Below are 13,533 nucleotides of genomic sequence, written 5' to 3'. Positions count from 1 at the left end.
GGGAGGTAAACCTACTTTCATGTCTTTCAGGAATGTTGAAGCCTACCTTCTTTAGGTTTTGCCCATTTCTTTTTCTGGCAGGACTGAGCATTGAACTCAAGAAGCTTGCCAAGCAGGTGCCCTACCATTTGAGCCATATCTCCACAGGCTTTAAATTTCTTAATATATTTATTCCTATAGATTGTGTATTTTCACTGCTAATATAAAGAGGTTTTTTTTCCCCCTTTTTTTGGTTGGTTGTAGGACTTGAACTCAGGGTCTGGGCTGAGCTCTTTTGCTCAAGACTACAACTCTACGACGTTGAAGTACAGCACCACTTCTGGTTTTCTGGTGGTTCATCGGCAATAAAAGTCTCATGGACTTTCCTGCCTGGGCTGGCTTTGAACCATTATCATCACATCTCAGCCTCCTGAGTAGCTAGTATTACAGGTATGAACCAAGGGCACCTAGCCATTGTATCTTTTTTGTCAGTCGTGGGGCTTGAACTCTGGGCCTGGGCACTGTCCTTCAGCTCTTCAGCTCAAGGCAAGCACTCTACCACTTGAACCACAGCACCACTTCTAGTTTTCTGGTGCTTTATTAGAGATAAGAATCTCACAGACTTTCTTGCCCAGGCTGGTGTTGAACCGGGATGCTCAGATCTCAGCCTCCTGAGTATCTAGGATTACAGGCATGAGCCACCGGCGCCCAGCTATTCTATTTTTAAACTGGTTATTGTTTGCATTAACAAAAGAACTGGCTTTTTCTTTTGCATATAAAGTATACAGCCTATAGTGTAATGCAATTTTTAATTTCACTTCATTACTGATTTAGTTTTCAAACTTTGGTTGTATCACTAATAAATGAAAATCATAGCCAGGAGCCAGTGGTTCCTATCTGTAATCCTATCTACTCGGGAAACTGAGATGGGAGGATCATGGTTTGAAGCTAGTCAGAGCACAGAAATCCAAGAGATTCTTATCTCCTATACAGTATCAAAAAAATGGAAGTGGAGCTATGGCTCAAGTGGTAGAATGCGAGCCCTGAACAAAAAAAGCCTGAAGGATAGCACTTAGGCACTGAGTTCGAGCCCCCAAGACCATCACAAAAACAAACAAAACAAAAAAACAAAATCATTTTACTTATTCTTTTAGTTTTTTTTCTGCATTAGATGATATACCCAATGGTAATAAAGACAGCAGGCATACTTGTCTTGGCTTCTGACCTAAGCGAGAATTCCTCTAGTGGTATCCCACAAGTGAGATGCTAGCTATAATCATGTTAAAAAGGCATATACCACTCATTTTTTTTAAATGATGGAAGTATATGTTTAATTTGGCCAAAGATCTAAAAAGAATGTCCCTTGTATTCTCGAATAAAATCCACTTGATTATGATGTTTTTACAATATTTTTCAAACTTACACATTGTTACTTTTACCCTCCCACTTCACATTCAACTGATCAGAGAAGCTTGTTACCTTCTATAAACTGTAATTCAACCATTTTCTACTTCATCCAACTCTAGAGCTCTTGTCCAAATCACTACCATTTATCTGGACTATCTGGACTATGGCAGTAAGCATCCTAAACTGCTCCTGTCTCCTGTTTCAATGCCCTTATGGTCCATTTTGCACAAAAATCTCTGCAATAGTTTCTTATCATGCTTAGAATAAAATCCAACTTCCATTTATGGCCAATATAGTCCTACTTTTTTAAACCGTTTCAGAATATGAGTGGTTTATGTTAGTCAACATGGACGATAGAAAAAACAATGCAAAGGGCAAGAATATTCAAAATTAGGTACATAAATGTAACATGACATGGACATAGTGTTTACAAGTAATCAAAGAAATGACACCTTAAAAATGATATTATATCTACCATACTGATTTCTACATTTGTTTCAAATATTTAATAGATCTGTATACTTTTTAATGTTTTAAATAAGGCTCCTATCATCTACAACTCCCTCATTCATTCGCTTTCCTCCAGCAAAGTCAGCTTTCTTCTGAGTCCTCAAACACAATAAGCTTAAAACTTTCAAATCTGAGCCCGGCGACGGTGGCTCACGCCTGTAATCCTAGCTACTCAGGGGGCTGAGATCTGAGGATCGTGGTTCAAAGCCAGGCCGGGCAGAAAAGTCCATGAAACTCTTATCTCCAATAAACCACTAGAAAACCGGAAGTGGCACTGTAGCTCAAGTGGTAGAGCGCTGGACTTGAGCTGAAGAGCTGAGGGACAGCGCTCAGGCCCAGAGTTCAAGCCCCACGACAAAAACAAAAAAAACTTTCAAATCTGAGTTATTCTGCCACCCTTTTTCTGGAATGTTTTGCTAGATCTTGTCTTGGTTTTTTTTTTTAAGTTGGACACCAGAACTCAGACTCAGTATCTGATGCTCTCACTCACTCTGGCATTCCACCAACGAGGTCAAGCTGCTAATCACTTAGCTTTCTTTTTTGCAGTTAGGTCTTTGATCAGATATAACATTAGGGGGTTGAAGATATGGCTCAGGTCATGGAGCACCAGCCAATGAAGGAAAGCAAGCTTCAGTTCTAGTCCAGTCTCAGACAAAAAAAATAAAATAAAATAATACCAACATTAGATCACTTTCATTACAACAGAGCTATCTACCTCCTTTATCTACCCTATCTACCCTATCACATTGTCTCTTACTTTGCTTTTCTCAACAGCATTTCCTTATAACGATCTGGAATTATATTTTGTTGTTTATTCAGAACAAAAGCTTTGTCTTATTTACTACAATAGCCACATTATGCAGATTATAGGTTAGCACAAAATAATCATTCAATAAATATTTGGTGAAGAAAGGAATAAGCAGTACTAAATAGAAGTTATAAATACCAGCTACAGCAAGCACTGCCCAGCTACCTATATTTCCTTGTTTACTGAGCACATAATATGGATGTGTTCCTTTTACTGTCATTATAGAATGTAGAATATGCTGTGTTGAATTTTATTTATTTTGTTGGTTTTGACAGAACTGAAAAGAGTAGCTCTCACACAACCATGTAGATGAGGGCTGCGTGAATCACCTTCCTCTAGGAGAGACATGGGCATGTTTGGTTCTATAGGAAATAATTGGACTGTGTTGACTGGAACAATTTTTAAACTGTACATACAGAAGATGCCTTGCATGTTGGGCAGCCAAAGGCCACACAGTTATTTGTCTATTCAACTTTAACTTTTCCTCTTAACAGTCCTCTTATTTCCCTTTGAGAAACAATGACTCTTCTTACAGTCAGAAGGCTAGAACTGTCAATCAGGATGTTCTTCCCTCTTTTGGCTAAGGGGTCATATGACTACCTGGAATAATAATCAAGACTCTCTTCCCCAGAAATCTGACTCTATGTATAAAGTATTGCAAAAATATGGGGGGGGGGTGCCTTAAAGAGAATAGCCATTAGTACCTTTCTGTTTTCATCTCTCTCTTTTTTTTTTTTTTGCTTCTTCAGTTTGGTTCTTAATTTCATAAACAATGTTTTTTTCAAACATCTGTTTTGTTGCTAGACAACTACATGTAATAGTACCCTACTTAAGATTCCTAAACCATTATTCACTTGAAAAAGGAAAGTAATACTAGCAAAATTTGTATCTAAAAATTAAATGAGGTATTTATATTATTCAACAGAACTAGAAAGAAATCCCCTAAGAGAGGCAGTCAGTGGAGCTGGGACGCCTAGGAAGGTCTGGTCTTAAATAGAATCCGTACTTCCTCTACTGCACTAGACTCAATCATAAGAAAATGTCACCATTAACCACAGAATCACTTCAGTCTAATTGGAAGGAAGCATGAAGTGGTGATAAACAGAAGCAGCACTGTCTTTTATTTGTATGTAAAATGCCTTGATTACAAGTCACTCAACAATTTTAGGAATAAATTCATGGAATCTGTATTCCTAACATTTTGTATGTACAAGAAATATTCTCTCTCGGGCTGGGAAGGTGGCTCAGTGGTAGAGAGCTTGCCTTGCATGCAGTAGGCCCTGGGTTCGATTCCTCAGCACCACATAAGCAAAAAGTAAAATGCCAGAAGTGGCGCAGTGGCTCAAGTGGTAGAGCGCTAGCCTTGAGCTGAAGAGCTGAGGGACAGTGCCCAGACCCAGAGTTCAGGCCTCATGACCATGACCAGACCCCCACACACAAAAAAAAGAAGAAAAAAGAAATATTCTCCCTTTTTGGGGGTATTTTTAGTGCTGACAAGGTCCCCAAATTTTAATTTTCTAACATATTTTCCTGTATCAGATTTAAAAAATTTTAAACGTAGTATTTTATCCTACCTAAAATTAGGATAAAAAGATAATCACTCTTAATTTGTAGAATTAAAAATGAAAATGTAAGAAATATAAACCAACTGAATCCTGCAAATGCAGTTTTTAAAATATTGTTCTATAATTTAAAATAATGGTTGATTTCATTTACGGCCACATTTAAAGATTGCAGCTGCCTTTAATTACTGTTGGTGTTTTGTAAGGTGTGCAGCAGACTATGGCTGGATTAGGCAGCAATTCTGCAGAATTACTAGGGTGGGTATTTTACTGCGTCCTCAGCCTGTGTGCCAGCCCTTCCAGAGAGCTCCTGGCACAGGGCTGATGCTGAGCCCCTCTGCTGTGCCAAGGGCCACCTCTAAACCTGGGTGGGCATGTCCAGTAAGGCAGAATGTTTAGCCTGTGTTGAAGACTCCTAAATCCTTGCCATCCTTCAGCTTTTGTAAAGGGAGGAGTCTCAGCCTCAAAACCAAAACTGAAAGATGAGGAAGTCCCCAAACACAAGAAGGGGGTTCAGAGTCTCAAGGTTTACAAAACTGACACTTTCATTATGATACTTTAATACTTCAAATGATATAAAAGTAACATCTGCAGACAACTATATAAAAATCTTTGCTATCAACAGAATTTAAACATTTTAATCTTACCTTGTAATAACGAAAATAGTCTCTCTCTTGTAATTTTTTTATTTTGGGGAAGATTTTATAGGTGTTGAAGTTATCAATGCTGTCAATATCACACAAGCAATCATCCAGAACGCCAGCCACCTAAAATTGACATGTATATAAAGTATGAATATCCTTCATGCTTTGACATTAACAAATCTGTGTTTTATAAGATGCTAATAACTCATTCAAGTTAGTATTTGCAAATTAAGATTCATAACATTAAAGCAGATACTTATTTTTAGCTTCTCCTGAGGCTTGAACTCGGACCTGGGCACTGTTCCTGAGTTTTTTGTTTAAGGCTAGCACACTACCACTTGAGCCACAGTTTGGTGTTGTTTTCTTTTGGTGGGGTGGGGTAAGGAGTTAAGAATTAAGAGTCTCATGGACTTCCCTGCCTGTACTGGCTTTGAACTATGATCCTCAGATCTCTGCCTTCTAAATAGCTAGGATGACAGGTGTGAGCCACCAGCACCCTACAAACACTTTATGCAATGATAAAAGAATGAAAGAACATTAATCCATTCTGAAATACAAGGCATCTTGGTAAATGCCCAGAATGAAAGGTACTAAATTCTCCTTCCCCTGCATAAATACAGAATGTAACTGGAATGCTCCATCAGCATCTGCCCATACTTAACCTAGGGATCAAACGAGAATAACACTGCTATAGCATGCCATACCTCTTTTTAAAAATCCCAGGACAGGGACAGGGCTAAGTGCTTTATGTCACTTCATCTACCCTTTAAAAGTATTCTAGAAATAAGCTATTATTATCTTCACTGTATTATAAGATATGTAGGTTTAGCAAACTTAAAGTAATATTTCTACAGTAGAAATGGGACTTATTTCCAAATCAGGCTTTAAAATTGTTTTTTACAAAATGAATCAAGAGCCCAAAACTTTCATAAAATTCTTCAGCATAGTTCAATTAAAAAGGGACTTGAAGCCAGGAGGCAGTGGCTCACACCTGTAATCCTAACTACCCAGGAGGCTGAGATCTGAGGATTGTGATTCAAAGCCAGCCAGCCTGGGGAAGAAAGTCCATGAGATTCTTATCTCCAATACCACTCAGAAAACTGGAAGTGACACTGTGGCTCAAGTGGTAGAGTGCCAGCCTTCAGCTGAAGAGCTGAGGGACAGCACCCAGGCCCACAGTTCAAGACCCACGACAGACAAAAAAAAAAAAGAAGGGAACTTGAGTCTATCACTAGTGGGTTATGTCTATAATTTTAGCTACTCAAGTGACTGCATCTAGAAAATCTCCCAGCCTGGTAGACTCTATCTCCAAAATAACCAGCAAAAAGCAGAGCTAGAGTTGTAGTTCAAGTGGTAGAGCTCCAGTCTAAAAAACACACAGGCCCTGAATTCAAACCCCAGTAGCTGCTGTGCACACATGCACAAGACACAGGCACACAGACTTGATATGCACAACCTGAATGAATCTTCTGAGAATAATGATGAATGGAAAAAAATCTAACTCTAAGTCATCCGTGGGACATTTTTTACACAAAAAAAATCTTAGAGATGGAGAAAAGATTATTGGTCACAGAGTTTAGGGACTGTGGCAGGGATAGGAACTAGAGTGGAAAAATTTTCTATTGAGTAATCTTTTCAATACTGATCTTCCCTATTATATTCTTCTGGACCCCAATCTTCTCACTGCATTCTACATGTCTCTCAAGTTCTCTTTAATATTTATTATCCTGTTGTCCGTCTGAATTTCCTTCTGAATAATTTATTTGCATCTATCTTCTATTTATTTGTTTACTCATAGTTCAACATAAGAAATGTTTTACCTGCAGGGACTGTATGATCAGAATAAAAAGACAAAAATCTGTCTTCAAGGAGCTTACCTTATCATTGGAAGGGAATGAATGGACAGAACAGAGTCTGACAGATGGTAAAGTAGGGAGATGGAAGAAAAGCAGGAATGGAGATAGAGATGGGGGGAGGGTACTCTCATTTTAAATGGGGATCTGAAAGGACTCACTGTCTGATCTTGGAGGGAAAGGAGCAAGAATGCAGATTATCTGGGAGAAACATATTCTAATTAAGAATAGTAAATGCAAAGGTCCTGAGGCAGTGAGCTTGTCCCAATGTTTGGTTATTTTTTAAAGGAAAAAGGAGGACTGCGCAATGGGCCAAAGAGATAATTCTCTTGTAAGATTTTACCCTTACAGAGTCCAGTTATTTTCTCACACTAATCAATTCTGCAACTCTCAGATACCAACTGGGAAATCTACAGTTCTGATGATACTCACCATCCAGAATTAGACAAGCCCTACAAGATAGCCCACTTCAGCCATTCTTCCCATTGATGGGCAATAAACTAGAGGTTCCCTGGACGACCCTTTCCAGGTTGAGTCATTTGTTAGAATCGCTTCCAGAACTCAGGAAAAAAAAAAACATTTTACAATGTATTATAAAGGACTCAGGAACCAAAGGGGAGCAGCATAGAGCAGAATACAGGGTGGAAGGGATACTCCCAGCACCTAGGCTCTCCCCGAGAGCTGCTCTCAGGGTGCTCACAAACTCAGCAGCTCTCATCAAATGCAGTTGGTTGTTCAAGAGTTAAATCTTTTGGTTGTCTTGGTGATTCAGCTCATCTGTATAGGAGCATCATTCTAAATCATGGCATTAGTAAACACAGGTGTGACTTTAAAGAGGGGTATTATGAAAAACAAAAGACACTATTATCACTTATCACCATTGGCACTTAAAGAGCTCTGGGCCAGGAGTCAGAAACAAAGACCAAATGTAGTTTTCTACAAAATACTCCAGAGACAGAAAACCACTAGTAAATTGCAAGCAAAAGATGAAAAGAATATGGAGTATCAGGCAAAAGAGGGTTTCTTTTTATACTGTTGTATGGTCAGGGACAGGGACATTGTAGATAAGAGGACAAATCAGAAAAGTGACAGCCAAAAACAAAGAAGAGTGTGCTAGACAGAGGAAACTGCTAGTATGAAGGCCTCAGGGCAAGAGCAAGGAGGCTACCAGTTTGGCTGAACTGTTTGTATAAAGGAGAGATCTTGGGAAGAGATTTGGGGGAAAAGATCAAGAATTTGGTTCCTGGTATTAATGCTGGAATTATTTACTAGCTATTCAACTGGAGATAATGAAAAAAATAGTTGGATAATACAGCTCTAGAGCTGAAGATCATAGTCTGGAGAATTAAGCGTGAAAGTCAGGTGTATGGACATTTTTTTTTTGGGGGGGGGTCCGGTCGTGGGCCTGAACTCTGGGCCTGGGCACTGTCCCTCAGCTCTTCAGCTCAAGGCTAGCGCTCTACCATTTGAGCCACAGCGCCACTTCTGGCTTTTTTTTCTGCTTATGTGGTGCTGGGGAATCAAACCCAGGACCTCATGCATGCAAGGCAAGCGCTCTACCACTAAGCCACCTTCCCAGCCCGATGGACAACATTTAAAGCCAAAGCACTAGACTAAGATGACCAATATCATGCACACAGCACACAGTAGTGTCAGCCTCTAAATTAGGATGGCATGGCTCACAGGGAGATGCAGTTTACTGCCACTGCCCAGTATCCCGAGTATGTAGGGGAAAAGATCTAAATTCAAATTATGAAGTAGTTTTCCATGGAAGTATAGGTTTCTCATGAATGTTCAAGTGAAAAAAATGTAATTTGAAGCCCAGCCACTACCAGTAGCTCATATCTATAATCCCAGCTACTCAGGAAGCTGCAACTTGAGGATCAAGGTGGGTGTGAAGTCATCAGCCCAGGCAAAAAAGTCTATGAGACTCTAATCTTCATCTAACCATTAAAAAGCTGGAAGCAGAACTGTAGCTCAAGTGCTAGAGCATCACCCTTGAGCAAAACAAGCTCAGAGATAGCACTCAGGTTCTGAGTTCTTCACTTTACTCTTACTCATACGGGATTTATTTTCCATTCATTCTTACATGAAGGATATCTGACTTTGGAGCCCAGGCTTCATGGACTTGTCTCTTCCAGTTTCCTCTCTAAGCCGACACAAGTGTTATTTCCTACCATGGTCATGCAGCATAAGGCAGAAGCTCAAAATCTTGAGGATGTGGAAGAAACCCTCAAGGTAAGACTGGTACTGTGAGTCCCAAGTTTTTGGATTTCATTTGTTGGGAACTCTATTTCTTGATTTCATGCCACCTCAGAAAGGCAGTTAGGAGGACTACAAATACACTGGACTGAGATTCCTTTTAAAATGAAGATTGCTGTATGCTCTCGCCTTTAGTTCCTGGTGTTTCACCACACTACAAAGATACGTGTGTTTCATTTGTAAGAAAATTGGGCACAAATATGCAAATGATATCCTTTTATGTATTCAAAAATGTTTTTGTAGTTTCGTTACAAGAAAAACAAATGTTAAATGACTGCTTTCTTATGAATAGAGATGTTTTTGCAAAAACATCTTTCAAAAGTGAAAGAACGCAGTTCCTCAATTTGATTTCCCTGTTCTCCATTGCTCTTCTAGGCAGAGAAGTCAATATGCTGTTATACTGTACAGAGCAGAGAGGGGTCTGGATCAGGGCTCCAGTTTAATGTCACTCACTTTCTGGTCATTTAATCTCTTGAAACTTCAGTTACCATAGGACTCACTTCTGAGAGATGTCTCAAATAAAACAAGGTAATGTATAATTAAGTTTGTTACAGGTTTGAGTACTGTATTAAATATGACATTACATAGTACCACTGAAACAAAAATATAGACACATGTGCTTTTGAAGACTGTTTGGCAAGTGCCACTTTGAATATGCATCTTTTAACTGTTGAACTATATACATATGTATTCACTTGATATAGGGAAATCAGATGTACAGTGTCAATTATAAAACAATAGTTATTCATAATTAGTGGTATAGGAAGAAACCAAAAGCAAACCTTCTAGATTGGTGGTAATATGTACAATAAATATATATGCTGTGTACTGAGAAAATGAGAAATCTCATTTTAAAAAGTATCTAAATGAAAATTCTACTCATAAACAAGCACGCAGCCTAGTAACCAGAAAATCATGTTGCCAAAGACAACTTGGGAAATTTCTTTTTCCTAAGTCTCTGGTGGAAGCTCAGAATGTCATGGCTCATCAGTGTTTTTCAAAAGTGCACTTACAGTCATTTGCAAGGCTTGCCCCTGGGTGGGGTCCAAGGCCAGGCCACAGTACGTCCTCAAGTCTCGGCAAACCCAGCCAGAAATTCTCCGTGTTTAACATGCTCTCAAATACTCAAAAGTTTGCTTCTGTTATTTTTATCAAATCATTCACTTACTAAGTACTCGAGTTTGGGCACAAAAGTCATATTCGGGCATTCTGGGATTTCGTGCTATGCACCATAAAAAAGCGTGAGAAAAATGAATGAAGTCAGAAAGGAAGAAACAACAACATGTTTTACACGGTAGCACGGGCAGTTAACCATCCGTTTCTCTTAACCAGGGGCATTAATTGCCTCACTGGGCCTCTCCCCTCGTTATCGGGTCACCTGGGACACTTTCTCTGGCGTTCGGCTCCGCCGCACCGCCGGTCGGCAGCAGGTGCACGGAACGAAGCCGGCGCCACACCTGGCAGTCGGTGCAGCCTCTCAGGATACAGCGTGCACTCCGTACGGGAAAGGAGGTTTCCAGAACACTTCTCTAACACCCCGGAACACTGCCGTCCTCGGGGGCCAGGGCCTTACACCGCCCAAGCCCGCGCGAGGGTCCCCGCGGCGGGTCCCGCACCCCGGTGCGCACCTCTGGGACGCGGGGCCGACAGGTGGGTGGAGAGCGGGCGGCGCCGGCCGCGGACGGAGCCCAGGGGTGCCCGGGTCCCCCTAGGGCCCGCTCCGCTCCTCCCGGACTGGCGACGGGGAGCGGTGTGCCGAGTGCCCGCGACCCCCCATCCCGCCCTCAGCTCCCATGGGCCCCCGCGTGCCGGACCCCGCACAGTTCCCAAACCCCGCCCCCTCGGTTCTCGGACCCCGCACAACTCCCGAGGGGGACCCCCTCAGCGTCCTGTACCCTGCACACCTCCCGAGCCGCCCCCCCTCCCGCGTCCCGGACCCCGCACAGCTCCCGAGGGCCCCGCTCAACGTCCCGGACCCCGCACAGCTCCCTAGGTCCCGCTCAACGTCCCGGACCCCGCACAGCCCCGGCGGCTCCAAAACAGCACCAGGATTGAGAACCCGGGCCCCGCGCACGCCCGGGGCGCGGACGTTTCCCGCACCCGCTGCGAGGTCCCCGCCCCACCCCGTCCCGGCGGGCTCCCTGTTGGCGCCGCCGCGGCCCCCGCTCACCTGGGCCTCGACGACGCTCGGAAGGAAGCTCAGGGCGAGCAGCAGCTGCACTGCGGCCGCCGCCCCCCGCCCGGCGCCGGCCCTCAGGAGTCCGCGGCTCATGCTGCCCTGCCCAGCCGCGGCCAGCCGGGCCCGTCGGGGCCGGGGAGCGGCGGGCGACCCGGGCGACGACCCCAGGGGGCAGCGCCCCGCGGTGGAGCACCTCCAGCAGCGGAGGTCCGTCGGCGCGCCGGCCGAAGGACGAGGACGCTCCCCTGCGCCCAGCAGCCGCGTCTGAGGCGGCAGCGCCGCGTGCCCCCGCTTCATCCCGACAGGCCCCGCCCCCGACGTCCTCGGACTAAGCCCCGCCCATCCGGCGCGCGGCCTTCTGGGAGTTGTAGTCTCGGCTGGCCCCGCGGCGCCGCGGTCCTGCAAATGGCGAACTACTGTGGAGGGGAGCGCTCCGCCTTCCCGGGGTCGGGCTCCGCGGCGGCCAATGAGACGGGACCACGCGGGCTCCAAAACACCGGGGAGCTAGTGGCTGGGGGGAGCAGAGCGCCCCTTGAGGGGGGCCGTCCAGCCGAGGCCGCGCCCCCCTCCGCTGGCCGTGCGGAGCGCGGGTGCGGGCCGGCCTCGGGCCTGAGTCCGCTGCGCGCCGCCGCCGGAGCCGGGCCTCGGCCCCGACCCGCCGTCCCGCCCCAGCCAGGCGGGACCTTTGACCTGGGATGGAGCGGAATCGCTTCGTCTCCGTCCCTTTCCCGACCCCTTCCCTCCGCTGCAGCGGCTTGGAGCCGTCGCCCGCGTCCCCTCCCGGCTTCCCGCCCCGGCCGCGTCTGTCCTCTCTGGGCCCCGTCGCACCCCGCTGCTGTGTGGACACCTGCGTGTGTAACGGACGTGGGGACACTGTAGGTATTACATAGCACGCGCGTGAGGACGCGAAGATTGTATATAATGCGCCAGTACAACCCGAAAGCGCGCGACCACCAGGCTGGGACCCCACATCCGGCATTTGCTGCACCCTTACCCGGCCCGAGCCCCTACCTCGAGTATCGCCCTGGGATTTCCCAGGTGCTGCCTTGCACCTAGGAAGTGTCGATGAATGATAAGCTATATTAGCTTCAGTGGTTTCCTCAATTTCTACAAACCTGTATCCCCTTCTGTCTCTGTAGTGGGAAATAGTTTCATGTAACAAATTGCCACAAATTATTGGCAAAAAAAAAAAAAAAAACCACCAGTTATGTTACATTCTGGCTGTCAGACGTCCAAAATGGGTCTTCAGGACTGCATTGCTTTTGAGCCTTAAATGGACCATATATATGTTCCCTGCCTTTTTAAACTAAGAGCCACCTCCCCCCACCCTTGATCGCTCCCAACATTGTCACATTCCTTTCACTCTCTTATTGATAAGCTGTTTTCTTTTTGTTACCCTAACTCTAATGCTTTCCTTACACTAACACTATTAGGGTTGCATTAAAATCACCCAAATAAGTCAGGGACTCACTCTGTCTCAAAATCCTTCACTTAATCACATCTGCAGTCTCTTTTGTCATTTAGGGTGACAGGCTCCAGAGACTAGTGCTAAGCCCACAGCAAAAGGAAAGTGCAGGTCCCTGGTTAAAAGAAAAGAAAAAGTGAAGAATGTTAAGAAAGACAATGGCAACAAAGCATTAAGCCCTCATGACCACACAGGTCCTCTGCCCTGGAATGAGATCTGCTCTTCCCTTAATCTCTTCCTCATTTCTTTCTCCCTTGCCTCCAAATCTGTCCAGAGCTTTCCTTGCTTAAAATCAAGAATTGTGCCAGGCACAGGTGTCTCATGCCTGTAATCATAGACTCTCAGGAGTCTGACATCTGAGGATCATGGTTTGAAGCCAACCCAGGCAGGAAAGTTTGTAAGACTTTTGTTTCCAATTAACCAGCAAAAAGCCAGTAGTAGCTCAACAGTAGAGCACTAACCTTGAGTCAAAAAATTAAGACAATCCCCAATAGGGCACAAAACAAAACAATACGTAATAAAACACCAGAATTGTAGCTCTCTTCTTCTTCAGCTACATGTCCATGTCTTCATTTCTCTGACAAACTTGTACTTCCTATCCTACCCTTCTCAACTTCCTCTGGTATCAATGTGCTATGGATAAGAGAGCTTTTAACCAATCCAGTGGACATTCTTCAAGATAGCTTGTTTGTGCTACATTGGCATCCATACTTCATAAGGCTTTGTTATACAATTAAAAAATTGTGTGTGGTAAAGGTCCTTTTAAAAATAATCTCATGTTTTTAATGTCTCTTTGATACTAAGGACAGAATTTTTGTGTGTGCTTCAAGATTTAGCTTTAAAGAACAACCTAAGTGACCAGGT

The 13,533-nt window shown here is 44.1% G+C and overlaps 1 protein-coding gene across 1 annotated transcript in view; it reads right to left on the bottom strand.

Moving 5' to 3' along the window:
* Positions 1–11,445, bottom strand: part of Ero1b (endoplasmic reticulum oxidoreductase 1 beta) — a 40,999-nt gene extending 29,554 nt beyond the window's left edge. Inside the window, exons 1-2 of the mRNA XM_069990618.1 lie at positions 11,196–11,445; positions 4,914–5,033 (exon numbers count right to left, since the gene is read on the bottom strand). Of these exons, the coding sequence (XP_069846719.1) occupies positions 4,914–5,033; positions 11,196–11,297 (222 nt within the window). The 5' untranslated portion in view covers positions 11,298–11,445. The remainder of the gene's footprint in view (positions 1–4,913; positions 5,034–11,195) is intronic.
* Positions 11,446–13,533: the final 2,088 nt, after the last annotated feature.

This window comes from Dipodomys merriami, unplaced genomic scaffold (assembly GCF_024711535.1).
Source record: "Dipodomys merriami isolate MVZ:Mamm:240054 unplaced genomic scaffold, mDipMer1.0.p SCAF_4, whole genome shotgun sequence".
Classification (NCBI taxonomy): domain Eukaryota; kingdom Metazoa; phylum Chordata; class Mammalia; order Rodentia; family Heteromyidae; genus Dipodomys; species Dipodomys merriami.
Note: the sequence above shows the minus strand (reverse complement) of the source record. Positions and strands in the feature narration are given on the sequence as shown.